Source organism: Trifolium pratense, linkage group LG4 (assembly GCF_020283565.1).
Source record: "Trifolium pratense cultivar HEN17-A07 linkage group LG4, ARS_RC_1.1, whole genome shotgun sequence".
Lineage (NCBI taxonomy): Eukaryota > Viridiplantae > Streptophyta > Magnoliopsida > Fabales > Fabaceae > Trifolium > Trifolium pratense.
In genome coordinates this window covers 36287866-36315763 of record NC_060062.1, presented here as the reverse complement: position 1 = coordinate 36315763, position 27898 = coordinate 36287866, and the positions used below count along the sequence as shown (strand labels likewise).

The following is a 27898-nucleotide window of genomic DNA, read 5'->3' as shown; positions in this document are numbered from 1 at the left end:
TGTAAAGATGGCAACTTGATTTCCATAATTCATTTCTTCAAGTGGTTCAAGCATTTTTGTTGATTTTAAACATATTATACTTCTGCTTGTTCATGATCATAGTACGAAGATCCTATTTTTGTTGGCATCATATATAGAGAGAAATGTTCTCAATGAGTTGGTTAGTTCATGTTATAATTATTTACTCATATTCATTGAGGATTATGTGAAATGACATTGGTTTTTTATGAGTATACTGGAAAAAAAAAAAAAAAAGGCTTCATGCAATCTTAAGGATTTAACATTTTATTGATTTAACCCTAAATTGCTAATTTCTGTCGAGGTAGCATTCATCTGGACTGATTTGAAAAGAACTAATTTTAATGAAATGAAGAGGTGGGTTTATGTTACAAAAGATGTGATCTTGTTCATACACGAGAAGTGCAGCCAAAGAAAAGAAAGAGAAAAAAAAAGGCTTCATGCAATATTGAAGGAATTAAACGAACTCACTTGGCTACATATGCGAGAATGTAGTTAAATTATTGGTGAAACAGACTAATTCTCGCATTAACATGGAACAAAACAGACTAATTCAAGCTGTTGCAGACTAATTCAAGCTGTTGCAGACTCAATCTCAAGCTGTTGCAGTACTTGGACCACATGTTCCTAAGGCTTTAACCACAAGAATGGAATCTGTTTCTATCCACAAATTATGCCAATTTAATCTGTGCTCAATCTCAATTGCATACATTGCTCCACAAAACTCAGCATGGAATGCAAAATCGAGGCTAGTGTTTTGAGCAAAACAACTTATCTTATTTGCCGAATTGTTTCTGAAGATGGCAACACAAGAGGACTCCATATGACTTCTAGAGTTTTAAACTTCCATACAATCCAACTTATATCATAAATTTTTTTAAAAAGTTGAATATATTTGTAGTCCCGACAAAATGACTAAGTTTAATTTGGTTTTTGTTCCCTTAACAAAATTAGTATATTTTTATCAACAATAAATTAGTTCGGATGGTAAAAATTTGAGACCTTATGCAATTGGTCATAAATTTGATCTTTGATGACTCTTGCGTAGGAGAAAAAATAATCAGCGAGGGAGGTGGAAGAGAATCCATTTTATGTGCTACACAGGTTCTCCGGCGGATATTAGTCACCAATAAACAATGGTAAAAAATTTGTATCGATAATATTATAACCAAAAAATTTAACACTTTTTGTAGTCCCTACAACATTATTCTGCAGACAATTTTAGTCTTCGCTATTTAGTCAAAATATTTTTTTGAATATTTTTTTATAGATATATTTAAAATATTATAAAAAGCTTCTCCACAAAAAATTTCAAATTTTTGGAATGATTAAATTTTAAAAAAAAAAATTCAGAAACTCAAAATAAAAGTAACAAAAGTATAGATCTAGAAATCAAATTTTATGCTATTCTTTTTTCTGAAAATTCTTATGATAATATTCTAAACATGAAATAATCAATCTAACATATCAAGTGATTTTTAATTTTTTTATGAAAAATCTATATGATATAACGTTTCAATCCAACGGTGGATTTTGTAAAATTCGTATTCGTTATATTGTATTATTCATAACTTGTGCACTGTGCACCACTTAACCAAGCGGTGCAGCGTAGACACCGCCCATTTGTATACAATAAAATGTGCGTTCTTTTTCTGAAGACGTAAAATTAAATTTAATATTTTTTTTGTCAATTAATTTAATGGCTAGAAATTTTACCCTTAAGATGAATAATTGAGATGACCGTGATTCGAACTCCAACACCCTACACATATAATGCAATGTCCCTGTCAACTGAACGAAGCTTATGAAACAAATTTAATAATTAACAAGAAACAAATTTAATAATTAACAAGACACACACACACACACCCCACCCCACCCCCCCCCCCCACCCACCCTATATATATATATATATAAATTTTATAAAATCCACCGTTGGATTGAAAATTTATATTATATAGATCATTTGTGTAAAATTTCAGACAAATCAAAAATCATTTGATATGCTATTACGACACATAAAAATTAACGGCATATAAAAGAATATACAAACCGTTAATTGATGTATGACATATTTTTATATACAACACAATGGCAAAGCAGTTTTTTTTTTACATAAATCCCAGATTTGGTAAATACAGGTAGGTGTGGTATTATGTGGTTAAATTACACTATCATGATGAATTCTTGGAAAAATCCTTCCCTATATTTATCATTTTCCTTTAACAAATTCTTCAAACCACTTACGTAATTGCAGTATACCCATAATTTATCCTCTCTCCCAAAAAGGCAAGTCAATATTTTAGCCCTTCTCATTTTGTCCCTGCCTGCCCTTTATCCTTAACTAACATTACCCAAATTCCATTATTAATACCATCGATTTCCCCATTCTATCATATTCTCTCTCTCTCTCTCTCTCTCTCTCTCTCTCTCTCTCTCTCTCTCTCTCTCTCTCTCTCTCTCTCTCTCTCTCCCTCCCTCCCTCTCCCTCTCTCTGTTCTTTTCAAAATATTCTCAGGCCAAAAATAAAACAAAATTAGCTATGACATCCTTGGTATCCCAGGAAAGCCTTGTTGCATTGGTTTCTCGCACTGGTAGGGAGTTGCAACGCTACCGGAAAGGTCGTCGTCAAGTAGTCGGGTTTGTCTCTTCACTTCGAATTTTAGTAGTTAGAATTTCATCTTTTTACAAGAATAAATAGGGTATACCAGAATTCCAACTCTGCTCTCTAATTAATACATAATATCTTTAAAAACTGAACTATATTTACGATAACTTATATTTACGATAACTTATTAGTATATATAATTTGTTAGCCAATTTTTATTAATAATATAAACATTTTTGTTGAGCTTTAAAAAGAGCACAAGAGCTGCCTCTATTAGGTGGGAAAATGATGCATATAATTGTTTAATTAAAAAACTATTCACGTGATATAGAAGGGTTTCCAATGGTTAATGAACCTTAATCAATAACTTTGTGCAGGTGTATACCATACAGATACAAAATTGGTGACCAAACTTCTGTAGGAGCAAATGAAGAATTAGAAGTTTTGGTTATTACTTCTAAGAAAGGTAAAAGGATGCTATTCCCTAAGGTAAGCCTATATCAAATTGAATATTTTGACATTTCATTTATTTTGATTTGCAAATATTGTTAAACAATGTATCGTGGCTGATTTGAAATGTTTGTCACACTATACATGAACAACAAATTGTTTAACAATATTTGTAAATTGGTCGTTAAATCAATTTTTACGTTTTTTTACATTTCAATCTCTAAAATGGTAACGAAATAAAATATATTGTAGAATTATATGTTTTTCTTTACCTCGTTTGTGTTTAATGTTTTAATAAACACTAGGGAGGGTGGGAAATTGACGAATCAAAAAAGGAGGCAGCGTCGCGAGAAACAATGGAGGAAGCAGGAGTAAGAGGCATTGTAGAGGTGATGCTCGCCATTACTAAAAAAATCTATTTAGTGATTAATTTAGAGACGATTCTTTCACTACTTTTTTTCCCAGTAAACAGTCATTTTTATTGAGATCAACTATAAGTCTACCATCACAAGTGTTGAGAAATTTTTAGTAAGAATGGAAGAAGACACTATGTGTCGAGACTACTTACTCTTTTTTTTTTTTTTGGTCTTAGAAGTTAGAATAATAAACCAATTAATTTTATAAGTAATCTAATTAAATTTAACATTGATGTTTTTTATAATTGTAAATTTAACATTGAAGTTGAATTATTTTTTTTTTTTTGTATGATGCAGGGTAAATTGGGTAAGTGGAGGTTCAAGGGTAAAAGACATGGTTCTTTGTATGAAGGCTATATGTTCCCTCTGCTTGTTCAAGAGCAACTAGAGATCTGGCCAGAGCAAAGTGTTCGTCAAAGAACATGGGTAAGTAAAATTAGTAGTAATAACGATAGCACCATATTATATACCGCGTTATGTTAATTACCGTTATTATTTAGTGGTTAAAAATTTCACCTTAAAGTGAATAAGTGGAGTGTCCGAATTCAAATCCAAATTTCTGCTATATAATGCGATATCTCAACTAACCGAGTTAGATTCACAAGGATAAAATAGTCTTTATATTACGTAAATAATACTAAATACGACAACAATTTTATATTACGTAAATATTGCATTAATTCAGAGTTCGGCCACGAAGTAAAAACATAGCCAAAAAATATTCTCTCACCAGAAAATGAACTCGGGCTCGATATCGGGTGTCCAATAAATGACAAGAACCAAAAGGATTTTTATTTTTTAGGTATTCAAATGAAGAAAAATAAGAGAGACTAAAATCATTAAAAATTTGTCAAATTAAAAAGATATATACGTACGCTGGACTAAACATATATTTAAACTTTTTAAGAAAAAAACATGCATATGGACCACTAAGATAGTTTGAATATATTTGTCTTTTTCTTCATTTTTTTTATCTTGTTAATTACTTCTACCAAATGATATATGATCATTGAGAAAATGTTTGATTTTTCTATGTTGGATATAGATGAACGTTTCAGAAGCAAGGGAAGTTTGTCAACAGTGGTGGATGAAAGAAGCATTAGAGAGACTAGTAAATCGTCTCAAGGGTCAGAAATTTGATTATGAAAATCAAATAGTAGTATTAGGTTCTGTACACTGCACATGAGACGCCAAATCTGACTTGTAAAACAAGGTAGTTTCCTGGAGATTGATGCATAGATAGTGCTCAGCATGAAGAATAATTTGTACAAAATGTTAGGATTATTATAAAATAAAATATGCATATAATAAAAGGTGGTAGATTACATTGAAGTAAACTATTCATCCCCCATCATGTATCCTCATAATATTTTACCTCATAATAACACTTTGTTAAGCGTGTATTTATCACTAGAGTTCCACATCGCTTATATGTATAATAAAATATGAGTTAAATATTATATATAGAGGGGGAAAATTGAAAGAATTATATAATAGAAGGGTTAAAAATCCGGATTTTAAAATAAGGAGGGTAAAATTCCGATTCAATCAAAATAGGGGAGTAAAACTACATTTAAGGGTTTGTTTGACCCAGCTTTTTTCGGAGCTTATACAATATAAATTAGATTTTATGGAATTTTATAAGTTCACACCAATGAAAATTGTGACTTTATAAGCTATTTTATAAAATTGAGTATTTATTGGCAAACACATTAGTACCACCGGCCAAAAATTAGCATTGTTCGGCTATTTATAGTGGAGACACATTAATATCCTTAAACGTAATCACAATATATTTAAACTAGGTGACGAGCCTCGATAAAAACTTCTGCCCTTGGAGGAGAAAAAAGTGTCACATCACGGTGACAAACTCTAAAACCAAATATCTAAATTTATAGAATTTAATGCAGGTTCCAAATGACAAACTCCTGCAGCTTACGAGAGACCGGCCCTGGTGCTTTACGAGAGACAAAACCACCATTGATACACGAATACTAGATGCCTGATTCTTTCCTTTTTTGGCATTAACCCTCTAGTTCTCATAGGAAGGGGTCTCGATAATTCAAAGTTCGGTCGCGAGGTAAGTAAAGTATGACCAAAAATTGTTTCCACCAAGAATCGAACTCGGGTTCTCCCAAATGATTCGTCCTATGAGAATGTCATTAACCAAATGCCTAATCTATATATATAAATCCTAAATATTTCTCCTACCATTAATTCTAACCCTAATTGTATTAATCAATCATAGCTTTTAAATCATTTTCTTTAAAAAATAAATAATAAAAAAATTAACAATTGTAAATTTGTAATTAATTTTTATTGATTTAGCCACATGCCACGTTATTTCTAATGATTTGTCACATGCCACATTTAATTAATCTCAAGCATTCATATGCCATTTCATTTCATTTCTATTCATACACCATTATCCTTTTCATGCCCAATTTAATTACCAAGAAATCTAATGGTTTCCAATAAAAAGTTTTTTTTGAAACAATGAAAAGTTGTACAAATTTAATTTCATATCTTTTCGGTGGACATTGTAAATACTTTTCTATTTCTTTGTTTCTTTTTCAATTTTTTCCATCACCCGAGTCATTTGGAAAGAATTGATTTTCTTCTTTACCTATGTTTTTTTTTTTATCTTCCATTCACATTCACTTCTTCATTCTTCTTATTTTTTCATTTTGTTCCTTTTTAACGTGCTTGCACATGGTATTAGGTAATAGTTCATCATTTTAACTATTTTTGTTTCCTCCCTTAATTTCTTGCATTCAACATATTTGCAGCAGTATGTTTAATTCATATGCTTTGAATATCTATAAAATCTTTTGTTTTGTAGATATACTAATTTACATTGGTTGATCTAACAAATACTTTATTTTAATTTTTGTCAGGTAGATGTTGCTAACATCATGGAAGTAGGATTTGGTGTGATTGGTTATATATTTATAATGTAATACTACTATTATGCAATTGCCTTTATATATGCTACAATTTATTTTGGGTTTCTATTACGGGAATATATATTAAATAGTGTATTGTTTTATTTATTTATTTATACTTTTTTATGTTTGCATTATATATAATATATATATATATATATATATATATATATATATATATATATATATATATATATATTGATTTTAATTTATACTTGATCTATATGTATACGGGATTTATATTATAATTGTGTTTCTCCAAGCAATTGACATTGTTTATGCTTAATAATTGATTTGTTTATTTGATTTTTGGTTACAAAGTTGGAAGAACTTGAAGAACTATGTTTGTACCAAAAAAACAACTTATGAACTATGTATGTCCTTGCCTAAAAAAAAGTATTGTTCACGGTGTTTTTTTTTTTATTTCAAGTTTCAACTATAGGTCATTTCTCCTTCAATTATTTAAATTTTTTATTTGACGTTATATTATAAACAACAAATAACACCCGTGCACCGCACGGGTAAGGGTCTAGTTATAATTAAAGAAGAAACATGTTGTGAAATCTTATAAAATATAGAAACTACTCAAAGAATCAAGAGCAAGAGAACATGAATAAAAAATATACTTATTTTTTATAAGAGTTCGAGTATAAATCTTCTACAACAAAGAACCATTTTTATGATGTTCAAGAGTATACAAGAGTAAGAGCATAAATCTTCCATAATACACATTTTGTAGGGGGATAACCGTTCGATCCTCCCCAAATTCGATCGAAAGGGGTTGAAACCACTTGATGTCAGAACTGTTCTCCGAACCAGATTAAGCGGTCCAATGAACAAAAACTGAAAGTGATGCTCAATGCTTATGTCAATACTAAAAGTGATTATCAATGCTTATGTCAATACTGGTTTGTTTAAGGGTTACCATGTTGGTAATATGGTGGAGTCGGCATGTAATGTTTCTCGTTTGCAGTTTGCTGATGATACTTTAATTTTATGTGAAAAAAGTAGGGAAAATATCTGTATTTTGAACTTATTTCGGATTTGAAGGTGGACTTTCACAAGAGCTTGTTGGGTAAATCTTTTGTTGGTTGATGCAGATGTTGTTCTCAACTGTGAAATTGGGAGAATTCTTTTCTTGTATCTTGGGTTACCGAGACATAGGCTCTGGCCAAGCCAGCCTATTTCTTTAAATAGAGCAGGCCAATGCTTTTTTATAAGCCTATTTAGCTAAAAAGGCCAGGCCGCAGGCCATTAAAAAAGCCTTTGAGGCCTACTAGGCCGGCCTATTTAAGTTAACATGAATAATATTTTTATTACGATTATTATTTATATATTAAAATTTATACTTTGATTAAATTATAAATCTATTAACTTTTTAAGTAATTTAAGTTTATTAATCTACATTAGTTTTTAACATATATAAATGTATTATTATAAACTAGAATTGAAATATGATGACATATATAGTCAAATTCTCTAAAATATCAAATGGAACATTATTTTATTAGTTCATATGAAATAGGCTTTTAAACAGGCTAACAGGCCACATCAGACTAACAGGCTAACAAGCCACTTCAAAATAAATATAATTATTTATTTAAATATGTTCATATGAAATAGGCTTTTAAACAGGCTAACAGGCCACATCAGACTTTCAAAAGGTCAGGCTCAGGCCTAGAATTTAAGCCTATGATAGGCCACAGGCCAGACTCAGACCTTCGATTTTTTGACAGGCCAGACTCAGGCTTGGCAAAGCCTAGCTCGGCCTAGCCTATTCCCACCTCTATTGGTAGTGTTCATAGACATTCTTTTTGGACCCCTTTGGATGAATTTTTTTGAAGTAATCTGTCTATTTGGAAAATTCATAATCTATCGATGGAAGGGCGATTGGTAATGTTTCAATCTATTTTGTCGTCAATTCCGATATATTTTTTTTCCTTCTTCAAGGCTCCAACATGTATAATTTATTTAATTGAGTCAATCTTTAAAGAATTTTTTTTGGGTGGGAATGAGAAATCTAGGAAAATTAACTAGATTAAGTGGAATAAAGTTTATCTTGATCAGGAGAGAAGAGGTTTGGGAATTCGTAGGATGAGGGAGTTTAATCTATCACTACTAGGTAAGTGGTGTAGAAGGTTGTTGATGGACCCCATGGGTCTTTGATGTAAGGTGTTGGTGGCTAAGTATGAAAGTAGGAATGGCAAGTAGATAGTGGTGGGAATAGAGAGCTTCAAATTGGTGAATAGACATCGTTCATATTCAAAATGGGAATGATGTAAATTTTGGAAGATTGGGGATGAGAGCACACTCTATTTGCGTCGGGTTTTTTGTTAGAGGGGGTAGTATTGATTGAGAAATTTGGTAAACTTTTTTATTTTAGTCTAGATAAGGAGGGCGGCGGATATGTATCAGTTGGGTTGGAACAAAGAGGACCTTGTTTGGAGAGGAGTTGTTGGTAAAGTGTAGGAATGTTTTAGCTAATATTGTTTTGCAGCAAAATAAGTCAGATACTTGGGAGTGCATGGCTAAAGTAGGTTCTAGATACTCTGTAAGTGGGGTGTACCATTTATTGACTCATATGGAGCCAAGGGAGTTGTCGAGTCATTGTAATCTTATTTGGAACAAGCTCGTCCGTTGAAAATTCTCTTTTTACGTGGAGAATGTTGGGAGATTGATTACCTATGAAGACTAATCTTTCTCTATGTGGATGCTTACATAATGAATCACTTCTTTATAGGTAATCTATCTCCCAAGATTTGTAGAGATAATGAAGATTTGAATAACTTATTCTTGAAGTGTGACTTTTCTACATTAATTTAGAGAGGTATCATCACTTGGTTAGGTGTGCAGTGTATTCTTCCCAATAATGCAATCTCTTTTGCTACTCAATTCTTTGGAGCTCATATTCTCTTTTTTTGTTAGCCATTGTTAGGTTCATCCGGAAAGAAAGAAGGTGTTTAGACTTTAGACAAAAAGAGTCTTCTATCGACAAGTTGATTAATACTATCATGATTTATATTTTGTGGAGGCAAAACGAAAGGACTTCTGTTATGACTTGAATCTTTGGAAGACAAATTCATCTATTTATTTGGAATATGAGTCTTTGTGACGACTTGTTTCTATATTCTCTTTATTCTATAACAACTTTGTTTTTCTTTTAGGCACACCTTATGCTTAGAAATTTTTTAATATATTATTTGGTTTCTTAAAATAAAAACATCTATTTAGAGGTGAATTCTATTTCTACAATAGATACGGCAACACTCGCATGAATATTCCATACAATTTAACTAAAGTAAAAATGATGAGATTGAGGACGGTGTATATATATGTTTAGTGCGATGTTACAGTTGTTATTTAGTGTCTTCAATCGAAAAAGTGCAAAACTCCTTTCATTTTTCAGCGTCACCTTTACTTAGCTATTAATCCATAGTCCATACTCCACATAGACCAGTCATAGATAAATACTGAAATACAATTGTTTAATTTGAAATCACGTGTACATAATAAAGTACAATATGTATTACACAGAGATAATTAATTAAAATGTACATTGGAAAAAATATTTGACAATTAACATATAATTTGACATTTGATGAAACAAAAATATCACTAAGCATCAAGGAAGTAACACATAATAATGTGAAGCCATTCAGGTGAAAGAAAGATCTGAACTGGACCGGACCGTTCTAGAAATGTAGTTGTAGCTCGACCAAAGAAGTAAGAGGAGATAGTAAGTAAGATCGGATCGTAGCGTAAAAAGTCATTATGTAATTAGATTTTACTGGTTAATAAATTTCCGTCATAAACAACTTGTTCATAAGAATTCGAAATTGATTTTCGTAAGAAACGATTCTTGATCAGGGACCCTATATTACTCGGTGTTGTTAATGTTTAGCTAGGAAGCAACTAATAAACATTTTGGTTATTACACTTCAATTATATAAATTATATTTCAATGTTTCTTGATCTAAAATTATTTTCGGTGTGAAATTTAGAATTAACTATAGCTAGTATGCTTTATATATTTGCCTCAATTACAGAAATTTCTCGGTGGTTGCTGAGACTCAAAAGTACTCATTATTGTTCCAATAATTTCTATTAGAAAATAAAACACTGCCAAATATAAAAAAAGAGGGAGAAAAAAAAAATACTTCCACCGTTCAAATTTTTTTCATACACGCAAGATTGTAATATTTTTTTTTAAAGTAGATTGTAAAATCTCTTATCAATTATTTAAGAGACTCGAGTCTTATGTGACTTTAACCAATTCATTGTTGATAACGAAATTATATTAAATAAAAAATTATAAAAAAAAAATAGCACAATGATGAATGATCAACTTAACCAATAAAAAAAAGTTAATATAGACCCCACAACTCTAAAATGAATAAAGATAAACTTTTCCACTTTTTTAAACACAAAGAATTCGCTTATTTAAACCAACTTCATGACCATTCTCATAGGTCTTGCCTCATAATTCAAAGTTTTCATTCTAAGCAAATCATAGAAATTTTCCATGCATATGTAACATATTGCATATACTCAACGAAACAAAATGATGAAAACATTTCTCTTCAAAATCCTTCTATTTTCTATGACCCTTTTTCTTTCAGAATCATCAACCACAAACCTCTTCCTATACGGTGGTTGCGCACAACAAATGTACACACCAAACACACCATATGAGTCAAACCTCAATTCACTCCTCACTTCCCTAGTCAACTCAGCAACATACTCATCTTACAACAACTTCACCGTACTGGGGTCCACCCAACAAGACATAATCTACGGCCTCTACCAATGTCGCGGCGACCTCGCCATGCCAGATTGTGCTTCTTGTGTCGCACATGCTGTCACTCGCGCAGGAGACATGTGTCGCGACACGTGCGGAGGCACGGTTCAGCTTGATGGTTGTTTGGTGAAGTATGATAATGCTACTTTTTTGGGTGTGGAGGATAAGAATGTTTTGTTGAAAAAGTGTGGGCCTTCGGTGGGCTATAATCCAGAAGCTATGGGCTCGAGAGATGCTGTGCTTGGTGGGCTTGTGGGCTTAGGTGGGCCTTTTAGGGTTGGTGGGTCGGGTATGGTTCATGGTGTGGCCCAGTGTACTGGGGATCTTAGTTTTGGGGAGTGTCAGGATTGTATCGCGGAAGCGATCGGACGGTTGAAAAGCGATTGTGGGACTGCGGATTACGGAGATTTGTTTTTGGGTAAATGTTATGCGAGATATTCTACGGGTGGGGCCCATGGTAAGGCCCATCGCGGGTTCTTTCTCATGTTACCGTTGCTGCTTCTACTTCTTTTTTAATCAAAAGGAGTGAAGATATATAGGTGGTGTTGTGGCTTAATAATTTGGATTGTAAATTTGTTTAAGGTCAACTTTTTTTTTTTCATTTATGAACTGTAAGATGCAAAATTTCAAGCCATATGTTTTCTTTAACTTTTACTTTATGTTATGATTTTTTTTTTCTTTAGTTTGAATTGAACCTTTCCATGCAAAATTGTAAACTATTGCCTTGAAGGATGTGGTGGATTTTTCATTCAAAAATAATAAGTATCAATGTTTTATTTTTACTTTTTTTTGGTGATTTGTATCAATGTTTTATTTATTTAAGCATATTCGTAGAAGTTTTTTAAGAAAAATGAAAAAATATTTATCTTTTTATAATTATACTAGTGAAAATATTACATATTATGGTATTGTATTTTTTAAATTTAAATTAAAATAAAAAAATACTATATTGTTAAGAAAATTGATGAAAAAATTTGAATCAATATTAATGTTAATTATGAGTTCAAGTCCTTTTTGAATCAAGATAATATATTGTATAGATTACCTGGGCTGAAGTTATTATACATAAACCTGATACTTATGCACGGTGCATAAGTAAAGGACAACCACCAGATGTCATTTTTACACGTGTTACAATCTCAGCCTGTCAAAGGAATTGAACCTCAGCCTTCAGATTACGTGACACGTGTAATAATCACACTCTTTCACAGGAGCTAACGGATTCCGTCACCAAAATTAACGGAATTCTTCAAACGATTTTCACACGAGCTTATCAAACCTTCTCCGACGATCTCTGCCGCCGGAATCATCATCTCTGTCACCGATTGCATCATTCGCCGGAATCATCATCATCCAAATCATCATCACGGTCACCTATTCCATGATTCGCTGAAATCATCATCACCGAAATCGATTTCATCATTAATCGACATCGCCGGCAACATTACTTCAAACACAGTTCAAATCACAGTGATCACATTTGATTTGGAGGTTGTTTCATGAGCTTTTTTTCTACTGATTTTGATTATTATGTGTTTTTCAGTATTTGTTAAATCTGTGAATGGTTGTGGTTATTTATTGATTTGCATGAAGAGGTACAAGAATCACTAGTTTGGGTGTTTAAGAAATTGCTAGTCTGCTGATTTTATCAGAGGGAGGGTGTTTTTTTCTGATGGATTTATGTTTTTAACAATTTTTGCATGGAGGCCATTGATAAGCCATTTTTGCACTAGTAATGGTTTCAGGAGACAACACATTGAAACCATTTAAATAAATGAATTCAGTATAACTAGAGTATGGTAACTGAATTATTAATCATGTAATTAGTGTATTTTTTAGCATAAACTGCTGCTTAATCATGTAACTAGAGTATGGTATCACATTCTCTATGTTTGCAAGCTTCTATACAGGGCAATGAACTGCTGCTTTAGTCATTGGTGATGCATATTACTATTATTCAATTAATTGTAATGTTGATGAATTTTTGGGTTGTATGTCTTCATATTAGTGGATTAATTCTAATGTATCATTATCAGCATCATCATCATTATTGTCATCTGCTTTAAATTAAATGCAACCATTATTATTGTTAAATGGTTTCCAGATGTGCAACAGTACAACCATTAAGACTGTTCAATGGTTTAAAGAACAACGCTTGTGTATGTAAATGGTATTTTAAGTATACTATTGCATGCATGTTACTTTGCTTGGTGTTTTCAGTGGTTAATTTAATGTTAAATGATTGTCGTTTATAGGGTATTGTTTCTGTTTTCAATGGATTTGACATCAACTTCATCTGGAATTGCCCAAATGCCTGTTGTTGATAGTTCAGACACACTTGCTGATAGTTTGCAATGCTACTCTCCTACTAAAAAAGAAACTTGGGAGTATCTTGCTTTTAAATCGGTTGAAGAGGTTGAAAAATTTTATGGTGATTATGCACTTAAAAGTGGGTTTTCAATTCGGATTTTGTTGAAATCAAGAAACAATTCACAGAATCAGCGAACTGATAAAATACACTATCTACGATATGGATGTAACAAACAAGGTTACAAGAAAGGAAGTTTGCTTGATCCGAAGAACAAGCCAAAATCAGAGAGTCCGGTTGTGGTTGAATTTGAGAAAGTAAAAGAAAAACCTGAGGAAAGGGTTGGTTGTACAGCTGCCATATTTTTGAAGTTGGATGAAACTCTGAATGTCTTTAAGATATACAAATGGGATGTGCCCCATTGTCATCCGTTACATAAACCGGAACATGGATGTTACTTGAGATCATTCAGACAAGTCAATGAAGTGCAAGGACAGCTTGCTGTAATAAATTCGAAAGCCGGGATGTCGATGAGAACTTCTTATGAAGTCATGGGTCAGGGAGTTGGAGGAACAGATAACTTGCCTTTTCGATTTTCAGATTTAAAGAATTATCTGATGACAAATCGGCAAAAAGAGATGCTAGTTGGTGAGGCAACCGTGATTCAAGATTTTTTTAGAAATGAAGCTTTGTCGAAACCATCCTTTTATTATGATATTCAAGTTGATGCTGCGGAAGATATAGCTAGTATTTTTTGGGCAGATGGGATTATGCAGCTTGATTATGCCTTATTTGGTGATGTTATAAGCTTTGATACAACTTACCGAACCAATAATCAGTATCGCCCTTTAGGTTAGTTTTTTGAACTTCTATCAGGTTTTGAAATTACTGGTTTGATATCATTATGTTATGCACTGTGTTGCCATGAATAGTATAGGTAATTTGAACTTATTGAAACCATTTAGCCACAGTTATGGTTTTATTGTATAACATGTTTAAACCATTTGACCACTCTAATGGTTTCTAGCAGAATAACATATGAATAGTAGTTCCATCATTGTTTTCATCTAACCAAATTTGTACCTTATGAGATTTGTAGTCTTGTGATGTTATCAGAGGTGTTTTTCTTATATATTTCTTATAATTTCTAATGTAGGTCATTGGTAAACCATTTAGCCACAGTTATGGTTTCATTGTATAACATGTTTAAACCATTTGACCACTCTAATGGTTTTGCTATACTGTAACTTTGATATATGCTTTTTTTTTTTTTCTGATTTGGTTCATTTTTACGTTTCAGCTGCATTCATGGGCTTTGACAATCATCGTACAAGTGTGTTATTTGGCGCTGCCCTGTTGTATGACAAGACTGCAGCAACTTTTGACTGGTTGTTTACAACATTTTTGAAATGTATGTCCAATAAAAAACCACAATCGATATACACGGATCAGGCGACTGCATTGTTGAAGTCAGTTCCAAATATTTTTGAAGGTGTTTTTCATGGACTTTGCTCATGGCATATGGCAGAGAATGCAAAGAAGAATCTCGGGTCTCGTGCAAATAGTGCTTTTTTTGATGAGTTGAATATTTTGATTTCACATGTTGAGACTGAATCAGATTTTGATTACAATTGGGATCAGATGATGAAAACCTGTTTTGATGGAAGGCCAACTGCAGACTTTAAGTGGCTTGTTCAAACTTACAGGAATCGTATGCATTGGTCTTCAGCTTGGGTCAAAAATCATTTTACTGCTGGTTTGAAAACAACTCAATTAAGTGAGTCCTTCAATGCCTTTCTCCGTCATTTTCTGCAGCCTGATCATTCACTTGTTATATTCTTCAATCATTTTAATATTATGGTCCAGAGAATGAGGGATAATCATACTGAGTTAGACTTTAAGGCTGCAAACACTAGAGCAAAAAACAATTATCCCAACAGTCAACTGATGCGGTCAGTTGTAAACAAATACACCCCAACTTGCTTTGCATTCATTCATAGGCAGTATGATTTTTCTTTCAAATACTTTTATGAAGAGGTCACACCCCAAGTTTCTGCAATTGATAAGGTTTTCAAAGTTTTTACAATTGTACATGTTGATGAACCTGAGGAAGTAGATGGTGTTAATTATGATGATGCTTGTAATGATGGGCCTTCAAACCGTGATGTTTTGGATGAAGAAGTTGCTGAAAACCTTTCCCCAAACTTTGAAAAGCATGATCGACTTGATGAACGGCTTGTGACAATTGATATTAGGGCCAAACGTATTAGCTGCACATGCCGTATGTTTGAGAACAGGGGTTTCTTGTGTCGACATATTTTCAAAATATTGGAGTTTTTAGGTGGTTCTGTGCAATATCATGGTTTGAAGACAATACCTGCAGAATATGTGTTAAAGCGTTGGTGTAGAGATGTGCGTCAGTCTGTTAAATCTACTATCAATGTTGCCACTGAAGGCGCGACTCAAGCACAACGATATCAACAAATTTGTGCTGTTACAGTTAACCTTTGTACACGTGTTTGTGCAGATCCTGAGGCTTCTCAAATTTTTCTTAATGGTGTTCTTGAAGCTGGGAGAAAGGCAGAGGAGTTGCTTAATTCGAAAGGTATTCATACAGTTCAATCTTCCGTGACGCCACCTAAGTCATCTTCCGTTACGCCATCTAAGTCTTGCAATACAACAGCTGTCAGTGAAGCATCTGATGCTCAAAAGTCGACTGGTCCAAAGTTCAAAAAAAGACCAAATCCAATTAGATCAAAGAAACGACTTAAAAGTGATTATGAATTGGCTAGAGAACACCAGAAATTCCTTATACACCGGAAGAGAAAACAGAGAGGGGCTGAGGATTTAAAGGGGAAAGAGTCTGCTGATTGATATTTTTACATGTTATAATTTTGTATTAGACTTTGTTACAGAAGCATTAGACTTGTATTAATCGTACTTGGTCATTTCATGTTTTTTTGTTGGTATTATAATAACCATCGTCTATATTTTAACTACACTGAAACCATTAAGTACATCAAATGGTTCCCCAATATTATACAGCGAAACCATTGTTATTGCTAAATGGTTTCAATAACCATCGACTATATTTTATTGGAAACCATACTATAAGTTTATTGCTAAGAGATATTTGATTATTATGTTACTTTTAAATTTTATTGTTCAATGACATACTGTAAGTTACATCACAGCTTCCTAATATAATGGTTATATTGCTAATAGTTGTCTGCAACCATTAAGTACATCAAATGGTTTCGTAGGCCAACTGTCTGGAACCATTCATTGGGCAGAATGGTTTCGTAGGCCAAAGAAGATTAAATAAATTAAGACAGAAGACACACCCAAGGAGGAAGAATACAGTCTGATACACTAGTACATATATAATCGAGCTAACTCGTGAATCAAACTAATTGAACTATATATAATTTAAGTTTAGCTCAAATTTGACTTATTTGATTCATAAATCAAATTCAATGAATCAATGAGTCTATTCAACACACTTGTTTAAACTAATCTTAAAAAAACTTGACGTTCCACTAATTAACTTTTACCCATTAATCTTAGCTTGTTTCATATTGCTCAATGACATACTCTAAATTACATCACAGCTTCCAAATAATTGTCTGCAACCATTAAGTACATCAAATGGTTTTGTAGGATAACTGTATGGAACCATTCATTGGGCAGAATGGTTTACAAACTACACTGTCATTTGTGTATATTATATGGTACGAATAACGCAGAGATTGATTAGTTGAATGCTGGAATCATTACGTTTTAAATAAGAAGTGTATCTACTTCGTCGACAACGCTCCGGATACCATAAAGTTTAAATAAGAAGTTAATCATAGCATCAACATAAACAACTACATTTTACCATACAAAGTAAAATCCATTAAAACTAAAATGTTATGTAAACAAATATTAAAATGTTTAAAACATCCTAAACCCTGTTGCCAAATGGTTTCTTTGTACAACAGCTTGAAACCATTTAATACCACTAATGGTTTCTAACCATTTTACAGAGAAGCATCAAACCATTTTACAAATTGTAGTGCTTAACCATCAAGTTGCTTCTTTGTCAAAAAAAAAAACCATCAAGTTGCATCCTTCAGGACTTGTTCTTTTCTGGAATTGCTAGAGTTGGTTAATATAGCTGAACATAGATCAATGCGGAGATCCATAATTTTTGCAATCTTTCCATTGTCCCCATGTTTCCTAAGTTTGGACCAACCTTTGAAAGATTGCATTTCACCACCCCATTCATCAAGAAACTTCATGCAAAACACTCCACAATTGTCTGAATCAACTTGAGTAGGCACCTTTGGTGTATCCCAATTGAATGTGGTGAATTGGAAAGGCATTTTGATTTTCCATAACTTATATAATTCTGTCACAAATGCTTCCACCTCATTCAGCCAAACATCAAACATCTGTTTGTATAAGCTAGGTTCACCATTTGGTAACTGCAATTTCTCTCCTCCCCCCGTCAAGCTGTTTAGGAATTCAAATTTGTGGCTTTTAAAATTGACGACAAAGCAGACATAATGGCTTCCTGGATTGCCAGCTATTGCTGGTGTCATGATCTGTTCCATCATGTCAAACATATTATTAAAATTAAAATAAAACGATGTCTAAAATCATATTACTAAACTAAATTTATCATACTTAAATCATCATATCAAACATATTACAAATTAATGAAACCATTTTACAAGAGTAATGGTTTCAGTGTACAAATCCAGAAACAATGATAGATTATGTAGATTACTGATTTTCAACAATGTGAAAGTTAGATTCTTTCTTCATACACCAACTCACATGTTAGAGACTCAACAATGTATACATAAAAAAGTCAAATTGTTATTAGCCTATGATGGATTTTTACACTGAAACCATTATTCTTGATAAATGGTTTCATTAATTTGCACACTGAAACCATTACTCTTGATAAATGGTTTCAGTTATATATATACACTTGTATTGAAATAGCATTAGTTGAAACCTACTAAAGGATGGTCTCCCAACATGCAGATTACTGATTATGCATTTATACTTAATGTATTAACAAATTAACCAAACAGTACAAAATTGATTTACTTACGTATTCTAGCTTTGTAGGGTCAATGGCCTTCCAATCCATGTACTTAAAATTTTTCAGTCTGTCAACGAATCTCCAGTGCGCAATTGATTTAGTTACAGGAGGCATTCTTTCCATGTCAAACTGGTTATATAAAATGAGTAAAATCAATAAGATTATGTAAAAGTATTGAAATTGTTAATATTAAAGGGATATAATACATACATAATTAACCAATGGTGTCACTAGTCTTGTCATGTTGTCCTGCTGATTCCAATTTAAACAATTAACCCAACTGTTTATGACAAAGCATGATACCCATTCATCTTTTTGAAGGGTCCAGAAGTCAGCCCTTTGTAGAGAATACAAATGAGCCTTGTTGTCTGAGCAGTACATAATGTGATCCCTATACAATAATTAAGTATAAGTATTTAGGATAAGCAAACAAACTACTAGAACAATCTTAACCAAAGATCTTGAAACCATTTACCAATTACCAATGGTTTCAGTGTATAACATCTTGAAACCATTTAATATTAGTAATGGTTTCACCCATTTAAGAATACTAATAATTGAGAAATATCATGTTCAACTTTTTACTACTGTAGGGAAACTTCTTGGAAACCATTCATTGCGAAAAATGGTTTTGAATTCACAAACAGCCTAGATAATAATTTTGTTCAAAACAACAGCTTAAAAACCAAATAAAACAACCATTTTCACTTACTCATCAAGCTCCGGGTTCCAAGCATATGTTGATAATTTTTTCTGCAACTCCGTTGCAGCAGACTTGTGGACAGCGTCATCATATGGGCTTGCAAGGTATTTCGATTTCTTCACCGCCCGTCGACGCTCAGGATATGTATTATCAGAATAAAGCATATTATGCTTTTTTCTTTTCTTTGGAGTGACATTGTCCAAGTCAATTATTTCATCTGGCTGTATTGACTTTAATGGAATTGCACTGTGAAATAATATTACATAATAGTGTTAATTTTTGCAAAATTCAAATAATATTACAATTATCACACTGTTTGATTCTTACTTTATGACTACATTCGAGTCAGATTTTGTAGGGTTCTCCTGATGCATCGCATGTGGTACCAACACTAGCTCAGAATCTGTTTCCTGTGGCACTGAATCTTTTTTCACTAAATCATCGTTATTCAACCTGAAACCATTAAAAATGATTTTAGTTTTCAAACATCGCATATCAAAACCATTGATAAACGCTTTTAAAGTTATGGTTTAAGATGTTAGATTAATATATTGCCTTTAAATATCTTCAAAGTTATTATAAGAATCACAAATAAAAACCATTAAAAGACATCATATATATTCATTTTTACTCTGCATATGAAGCTTCAGCCCCATCAAACAATTCTGGAAACTTGGAGATAGTTTCCTGTGTAACTGAATCTGTTCCTTGTGACACTGAATGATTTTTATCGAACCTGAAACCATTAAACATCATTTTGTTTGTCAGAAATCACATATCAAAACTATTGGCAAACACTTTTAAAGTTATTGTTTAAGATGTTAAACTAATATGTTTCCTTTAAATAGAGACATCATACATATTCATTGCTTACCCTGCGTTTGAAGCTTCAGCCCCATCAAAAAACTCCGGAAACTTGATGATAGTTTCCTGTGTTAATGTGAGTCCAACATTGTTTGTTTCCGGTGTCATTGTCAGCTTCACTGAATCATCAATGATTTTGGTTGCTGCCTTAACTGAATCATCAATCATCTTGGTAATGATCTCATCTTCTTCATCATTGTCATCCTCATCAATTATCACGGCATTGATCTCATCCTTTTCATCGTTGTCATCTTCATCAATGCTTTTGGCATTGATCTCATCTTCTGCATCATTGTCATTATTCAACCTGAAACCATTGATGTGATTTGTTTTAGCACTTGACATAAAAAAGTTAAACTAATGCTTCAACATTGATTTTTGACAAAGCGGTATTGACTAAATGCAGTACCCTTCATCATTGTGCTTGTCTGCATCATTGTCTTTATTGGAACTGTTATTCTTTTCACTTTCAGCCTGGGCTTCCATTGGATTGTCCTTGTCAGTTTTTGTTTCTTCTGGGACTGCATCTTTTTTCCCAGAAGTTCCGACAGTTGCCTCAGCTATTCGTCGTTCCAATGTTGTTGCGGATCTAGTATAGATATTTATACAAGACCTACAGTGATTAAGATACATTTCTGCCTGCAAGGACAATCACTTATGGTTTCAGTTATAATTTTTATGTTAAATTTAATATGAATATTTTGTTGGAAACCATAAGAGGGCTATTTTGGTTTCAGACACAACACAAGTGAAACCATTAAGATACAATTTATGTTGCAGTTATAATATTTTATGTTAAATTTAATATGAATATTTTGTTGGAAACCATAAGAGGGCTATTGTGGTTTCAGACACAACACAAGTGAAACCATTAAGACACACTTTTGGTCTCAGTTATAATAAGTTTATGTTAAATTAGGATTCGAAAAGAAAAGACGGTACATGCGTATCGATAATTCACGATTTCCACCATTAAATAGGATTTGGTATACAAATATCGATAAAAACTTAAACTAAATAATCCAAACATAAGAGCAATAACATTTACCTTAGACAGTGGGCATGTGTCTGCATCAAAACACAGTACAAGCGGACCTTCTGCGGGTCTGTACAGACTTGTTACCCCAGCTGTCAATCCATTTTCAAGCCCCATGATATCATGGATCTTGGCAAGTTCCTGGTTTGCCGCCTTGACATCCCAATCACGAAGGGATGGCCGCTTGTATTTGCCCGTCAAAAATGGGCTTCGTTTCCCCATTTTATCCATGTAGTTAATCTGCAACAATTAGTTAATATTGCCTCAAATTGGGAAACATGACACATTCAATTCAAAAGGAATATACATATAGGAATGAAGGCAAGTATGTGTTGAATGTATAAATATTGCTCAAATGAAAGACATGCTCAAAAGTAAATGAATAAATATGCATGTGACAAGTATGTGTTGATTGTATTAAGAATAAAAGACATAAATGAGATATGAAATATGAATATTTATTGGAAACCATAAGAGGACTATTTTGGTTTCAGATATAAAACTAGAGAAACCATTAAACCACACTCATGGTTTCAGTTATAAGATTGTGTTGGATAAAATATGAATAAGTATGTGTTTGTAAAATTGACTTTTAATTCAAATCATTGAGTGGACATCATTACCATTAGGAAGTGGAAATCTGCTAATGGATTTAAAACTCCTGGAGATTGCAGGCCTTTTTTCATATAGTCTAGAACATGTGAGCACCAGTTATATGAAGATACACCGGCTGGATCTTCTAAAATATCTGCATACTGCAGTGACACATTGCCTTTATTAGTCGGGCACAAAATGTTATGAATGATGAAACAAATTATACCCTTCACCCATGTTTTAGGTTTTTCTGTAGTCTTCAGTATCCTTTCTAATTCAGCAACCTTCACAACTGGAGAATAATCTCCAGTCAATCCCAATTCCTTCCTTAGCCTTCTAATTGCTCCATCAGAGCAAAGATTAGTGTCTATCTTCTTTCCAGCCATTGGAAGTTCATAGACTCTATGCACATCATCCTCTTTCAACTCTAGGACCTCCGTATCGCTCAATCTTATCCACATATGTTCCTTTTCAAATCTTCTGACAACCCAATCGATAAAAAAGGTGTGGATCCTTGTCCAGTTACAGATATGTAGCATCCCTCCAAAGCCACAGTTGTTTAGTTGGTCAATTATTTCGTCTCTCCTTTTTTTGACATGTACTGAATGCATAAGGTCATAGACCTTAGGTACACTCATCTTATGTCTCAGTCTTGCATCTGCATCAGAATCTTTCTTCACCATATCTTGTTTCACATTTTCAACAGCACAAGAAACTTTCTTACCATTCCTTTCATTTTCATCATCCGAACTTGTCTCATCGGAATCTTGTGCCTCTATTTGTGGTTTCTTATTACGACCACGAGAAGCAATGCTTTCATCACCCTTTGTATGTTCCTTCTTTTTTTTATTCTTCTTTTCATTACCTTTTGCAGCTCCTGTTTTTCGCTTATTTTTTTGACCACCACTGGATGATGAATCGGTGTCATTCCTTTTATCCTCATCTGACGGTGTCAGCCCGATACTGAAGGATGGCAATTCCTGTACGTTCTTTGATTTTTTCACCTGGATCAAAGGAAACTAGTAAGTATGGTTTCACATGGCAGATAATAAGTTAAATTCTCTACTTTTTTCATATCACTACATAAACTAGTAAAAATTCTCTCATGGAAACCACAAGAGGGCTACTTTGGTTTCAGATACACTAAAAGTGTACAATTATACTTTTTCAAAGCAACCAATTATCACAAAGAGACACTGATCAATTCTTTTTCAAAACAACCAAACTAAACAAAATCATCTCTACTTTTTTCATATCACTACATAAACTAGTAAGAATTCTTTCATGGAAACCACAAGAGGGCTACTTTGGTTTCAGATACACTAAAAGTGTACAATTATATTTTTTCAAAGCAACCAATTATCACAAAGAGACACTGATCAATTCTTTTTCAAAACAACCAAACTAAACAAAACCATCTCTATTTTTTCATATCACTACATAAACTAGTAAGAATTCTTTCATGTAAACCATAAGAGGGCTACTTTGGTTTCAGATACACTAAAAGTGTACAATTATACTTTTTCAAAGCAACCAATTATCACAAAGAGACACTGATCAATTCTTTTTCAAAACAACCAAACTAAACAAAATCATCTCTACTTTTAGTTTCATCAATTCTTTTTCAAAACAACCAAACTAAACAAAACCATTTCAGATTATGATTTTCCCCAAATTGGAATTTAGGTTACACCAATGCAATTTCTTTCCAAACAAAACAAAAGCATTTTCCAACTAACAGTTACACTTGCAAAAGCATTAGGGAAGTTCAAACCTGTGTCGTTTTCTTCATTTTGCTTTTTGGAAGTGAATCGTTGATGATGATCCTTTACTTGCGTGTAAGAAATCAACAGTATTTGGTTTTGAAGATTGATTTCGGTGACGGTGATGATGAAGGAGTGAACTCTGATGGAAATGATTGTAGATTTCAGTGACGGTGATGATGAATGTAGCTTCCGGTGATGATGTTGATTCCGGCGATGGTGATGATGAACGATTGTTGTTGGTTTTGGACAGAAAAATGTTAGTTGCGAGATAACCGTTACTTTTGGAGTTAACGTCGTTAGTGGGAAGCCGTTGTAGGAAGGAATGGGTTGGGCTAGGCGTGTTGGGCTCGGCTAGTGGGCTGGACTTATGCAGCGTGCATAAGTATTTGTTTATGTATAATAACCGGACCCGATTACCTGACTCATTTTGTTGGATGGCTTGCAGGAAAATCGGATAAAGAAGGTGAAAAGAAATTTGCATTAATCATTGGGTTATTAGCGGGAGTAGCCATACTTGTTATTCTCCTTGCTTTCTTAAGCAAGATTTGTAGGCGACAGGGTAAGTTACTATGCTAGTTTATGTATTTTGTATAAGGAAACCGAGGATCGAACTCAGAAGTTAATGCATAATATCAAAATATCTGATAATTAGACTAAACCTAATGGCTTATTACGTTAATTTTTATATAAAAAATTGTTCTAATTTAAAAATCAAATTTTCTCACAGTCAAATCATTAGACTGTAACGAATTTTACTTTTTTTTCTCTTGCGATTAAGTAATATATAGATATATTGACATATTTCTTTTTTGCCCGTATCTTTTACGTGCAGGTAAATAAATTAAATTAAGTTGTGACACTTAGTGGCATTCCCACTGATCAATTATCACCATATGGACATCCACCTCTATGGGTTTTTGCTTTTGCTTCCTATTGTTCTTTTTTATCTTTCTTTATCTTTTCTTACATTCAAAAAAGAAGGACTTTGAACCTTGAGGAGGATACCAAAAAGAATGTGCAAAGAAGGAGTATTTGTATTTGAATACAAAATGGAAAGAGGAAAAGAAAAGAATTGAGTCAAGAGATTCTAGCTGTTTTCCTCTCCACTTTACAAAGTTGTGTTATTTAATGTATCTTGCCTTTAATTTACAAAGGAAAGTAGTACTAGTAACTATTTTATTATTCATTTGTTTCTGTAAAGTTCAATAATAATTTTGCTTTGTTTATCATGCTTGGTATATGCGTCTTTCAACTTTTTGGATACTTTCTTTTTCATCAAATATAGTTACTTAATCAAAGCTTAAAGATTAAGGAAACGCTAACCATGCAATTATTCATGCATATACACCATACATCCATGATAAAATAAATTGGTACGTAGTAGAAGCTTAAGAGCTTAGTACCGGGCCCAAAAATAAGTTGCAAATGAAAAGAGGGTGTATTGGGCGAATTCTCAAATCGCCCGTTGGACCGAGGTATTTCCTTTTACTTGGGTCAAGCCCATTTAGATGGCAAGAGGCCCATACTGGTTAACAGGCGGAAATCGCCACTCCATAAGAATGGGCTCGAACTCGAACTTAGTCGAAGGATATCACCTTTTCCTGATATTCGGGCCACGTGAGACATGCTTCGCTACTTGCGAGTCTTTCTTGCCAAGGCAGGTATTTGGATTAATGGGTTGAGGTATCACTTTAATTTTCTTCACATAATTACCTATTCTAAGACTTGGACCTAGAGCATCTTCTAGCTAAGTATCACAATCTTAATTTCTAGCAGGAACAACACAGGGCAATTAAAGAAGCAAGAAACTAGTAATTTGTCAATGTAGTAAGATATAAATGATAGATACTTAGATCTATAAACAACTTGATTGTTGATTTGATCTCGTATGATAAAATATATGTTGAAATGTGACAATTTTTGTAATAGATCTTTTTTTTAGTGGCAGACAATTTTTAAAAAATTTCTCCTCCATATCCGTTCTCATCTTTGTGTGAAAAAATTTCCCACTTTCGAACTCTCAAACAGAACAATTTCCGCATAAATTTTCACATAATTATTAGTCTTCACAAACATATATAATTGTGTACAGAAATACCCTAATTTGCCAAAAGAAATGTCCTAAAGAAAACAATTACTTTTGTAGGAATCACTTTAAATAAGATATATAGTTGTCAAACAAAAAGATAGTAATCATAGCTTATTATGTCTTATATTTCTTTCTGTCAAAAAAAAAGTCTTATATTTCTTATCATATCAACTCTAATAGGTGGGTTCGTTAAATTTATATAGTTTTAATTAAATATGCTTTTAGTAAAGTTTGATATTGATTTGGTGGGCATTGATAAATAAGTAAACTCACTTTAATCATGTTTTATATTTTGTTTTAATGTTAAAAAAATAATTAAAAAATTTATTTAAACTACTTTATTCTTTTTTATTTACCTTCTTTTTAGACTTAAGTACTTAGCCTATGCAATCACATCATTTTTTTTTATCAATCCCTGTACTTAAATTTCAAAAATAAATCACTATAAAAATAAATTATGAAAAAAATTAGAAATTAGACCAAAAAAAAATGGGCTTAGGTATCATCCCTCTAACCTCGAGATGTATTTGACTTAAAATTAAAGGTAAGAGTATAATTGAAACTTATAATTTTTTTTAATTTTCAAGGAAACATATAAGCTCCGTTTGGTAACTGTTTTTTCACTATGAGTTTATAGTTTCTTCTTTTTTTTTCTTTATAGCTTATTTTTCAAATGTTATTTCAATTAGCTTTTGAGCTTATAGCTTAACATATTTTCTTCCAATTTTAATCATATCAACATACATGAAAAAATTAAATATTTTGTTTTTATGTCATTTCATACTAATTATAAGCTAGTTCAACAACTAATTTTACCAATCACTACAAACTCTATCATGTTGCCTAGGTACGAGTATGATACCCAATACAGGTGCGGGTACTGGTACGGAATACAAAATATCAAAGTAATAATTATGTTTTGAGTGAATATATCTATCTCCTCAACTATTTTCATCAAAAAAGCAAGATAAATTATTAATATGTAATAAAAAAATTAAAATATTTTATGCTATTTTTGTACCACCTGCATATTTTTGTTGTATCCACCGCTCGAAATCAACCAAATAAAAATGAATTTGGATTTGTAGGTACCCAACTAGTACCATACATGTACCCGGTACTAGTGCGTAGCTGGTACGAGTACTTCATCATTTTAGGAGTACTCACGCTTCATAACATATCCGCTATAAGCTCATAAAATAATTTAAGAGTCATCGGTTATTTTTATATGCTCATAAGATAATTTATCAGTCATTCCTTATTTTTTAACAAATATAGTCATTGCATGTAACTACTAACTAGGCCAAAAATGTATGGGCCTATAGAAATTAAACCCAATAATCGAAGTTTATCACGTTACGTTTCATAACCAGAATCCAGAAGAACCTAGAAGCATGATTAATGAAGAACATGGGATAAAATCAAAGAACATTCTGGAGTGTCTCATCATAAATTATATCACTACAACATTATATACATCAAATCAAGTTCACATATACTAGCTAGAACATTATTAAATCAATGGCTGACACTATCTTTGGATACCCTTTTAGACCCTTTTTCTTGGGTCATCGTCCAATTTTTAGAGAATACTCTGCCTCAACACCACTCTTGGATTGGATTGAATCCCCAACTTCTCATATCCTCAAATTCAACTTTCCAGGTAATGACCCAAATGGATTCTTGAGTTATGATTCTATGTTTTATTGTAAAAATATAATCTTTTTATGGATTAGAATTGATTATAGCTTTGTTTTTGTTGATGGGTCATTTGGATAGGATTGAGCAAAGATGAGATAAAAGTGCAGATTGAGGAGGGGAATATTTTGCATGTGAGAGGAGAAAGTGGGAAAGAGGAGAATTTTGGAAAGGATAGTGTTTGGCATGTAGCTGAAAGAGGGACTGGAAATGGGGATTTCTCAAGGATGATTGAATTGCCTGAGAATGTGAAATTTGATCAGATTAAGGCACATGTTGAAAATGGTGTTCTTACTGTTGTTGTTCCTAAAGATGCAGCACCAAAATCACCTAAAGTTCGAAACATTAATATCACTAGTAGGCTTTAAGATTTGGATGATTATAATTGTGTTGATATGATTGGGAATGGAGAGAAAAAAAATAAAGATGTATCCTATGATGTAAACAATTGCATATTGTGATGAATAATGAATATGTGATTAATATTAATAAGACTTGTTTATATAA

The 27898-nt window shown here is 32.6% G+C and overlaps 5 protein-coding genes across 5 annotated transcripts; 4 read left to right on the top strand and 1 right to left on the bottom strand.

Moving 5' to 3' along the window:
• The first annotated feature begins 2197 nt into the window (after window positions 1-2197).
• LOC123920711 (nudix hydrolase 18, mitochondrial-like) lies at window positions 2198-4895 on the top strand. The gene is made up of 5 exons (XM_045973017.1): window positions 2198-2658; window positions 3004-3115; window positions 3382-3465; window positions 3790-3918; window positions 4538-4895. Exons 1-5 carry the CDS (start codon window positions 2561-2563, stop codon window positions 4676-4678), a joined length of 564 nt encoding a protein of 187 aa, XP_045828973.1. The 5' UTR covers window positions 2198-2560; the 3' UTR covers window positions 4679-4895.
• Window positions 4896-10895: 6000 nt separating this feature from the next.
• LOC123920710 (plasmodesmata-located protein 7-like) lies at window positions 10896-12020 on the top strand. The gene has a single exon (XM_045973016.1). The coding sequence runs from the start codon at window positions 10999-11001 to the stop codon at window positions 11749-11751; it is 753 nt and encodes a 250-aa protein (XP_045828972.1). The 5' UTR covers window positions 10896-10998; the 3' UTR covers window positions 11752-12020.
• Window positions 12021-13489: 1469 nt separating this feature from the next.
• LOC123922583 (protein FAR1-RELATED SEQUENCE 5-like) lies at window positions 13490-16417 on the top strand. Its single transcript, XM_045975284.1, has 2 exons — window positions 13490-14395; window positions 14844-16417. The coding sequence occupies exons 1-2, from the start codon at window positions 13510-13512 to the stop codon at window positions 16415-16417; spliced, it is 2460 nt and encodes an 819-aa protein (XP_045831240.1). The 5' UTR covers window positions 13490-13509.
• A 934-nt stretch (window positions 16418-17351) lies between these two features.
• On the bottom strand, window positions 17352-24020 carry LOC123920707. Its single transcript, XM_045973011.1, has 11 exons — window positions 23613-24020; window positions 21868-22842; window positions 21257-21484; window positions 20618-20847; window positions 20219-20515; window positions 19976-20080; window positions 19672-19797; window positions 19354-19590; window positions 18852-19032; window positions 18651-18770; window positions 17352-18132 (listed from the first exon to the last, which is right to left on the bottom strand). Exons 1-11 carry the CDS (start codon window positions 23628-23630, stop codon window positions 17644-17646), a joined length of 3006 nt encoding a protein of 1001 aa, XP_045828967.1. The 5' UTR covers window positions 23631-24020; the 3' UTR covers window positions 17352-17643.
• Window positions 24021-27063: 3043 nt separating this feature from the next.
• LOC123920713 (15.7 kDa heat shock protein, peroxisomal) lies at window positions 27064-27898 on the top strand. Its single transcript, XM_045973019.1, has 2 exons — window positions 27064-27356; window positions 27473-27898. Exons 1-2 carry the CDS (start codon window positions 27215-27217, stop codon window positions 27757-27759), a joined length of 429 nt encoding a protein of 142 aa, XP_045828975.1. The 5' UTR covers window positions 27064-27214; the 3' UTR covers window positions 27760-27898.

Excerpts from the sequence above, each read along its gene's own strand:
- LOC123920711 (XM_045973017.1), top strand. The coding sequence starts at position 2,561 with ATGACATCCTTGGTATCCCAGGAAAGCCTTGTTGCATTGGTTTCTCGC. Across the intron at positions 2,659-3,003 it reads GGTCGTCGTCAAGTAGTCGG|GTGTATACCATACAGATACA; the intron begins GTTTGTCTCTTC and ends AACTTTGTGCAG. Across the intron at positions 3,919-4,537 it reads GTGTTCGTCAAAGAACATGG|ATGAACGTTTCAGAAGCAAG; the intron begins GTAAGTAAAATT and ends TGTTGGATATAG.
- LOC123920710 (XM_045973016.1), top strand. The coding sequence starts at position 10,999 with ATGATGAAAACATTTCTCTTCAAAATCCTTCTATTTTCTATGACCCTT.
- LOC123922583 (XM_045975284.1), top strand. The coding sequence starts at position 13,510 with ATGGATTTGACATCAACTTCATCTGGAATTGCCCAAATGCCTGTTGTT. Across the intron at positions 14,396-14,843 it reads TAATCAGTATCGCCCTTTAG|CTGCATTCATGGGCTTTGAC; the intron begins GTTAGTTTTTTG and ends TTTACGTTTCAG.
- LOC123920707 (XM_045973011.1), bottom strand. Across the intron at positions 21,485-21,867 it reads CAGATTTCCACTTCCTAATG|ATTAACTACATGGATAAAAT; the intron begins GTAATGATGTCC and ends TAATTGTTGCAG. Across the intron at positions 19,798-19,975 it reads GCTGAAGCTTCATATGCAGA|GTTGAATAACGATGATTTAG; the intron begins GTAAAAATGAAT and ends TAATGGTTTCAG.
- LOC123920713 (XM_045973019.1), top strand. The coding sequence starts at position 27,215 with ATGGCTGACACTATCTTTGGATACCCTTTTAGACCCTTTTTCTTGGGT. Across the intron at positions 27,357-27,472 it reads CCTCAAATTCAACTTTCCAG|GATTGAGCAAAGATGAGATA; the intron begins GTAATGACCCAA and ends TCATTTGGATAG.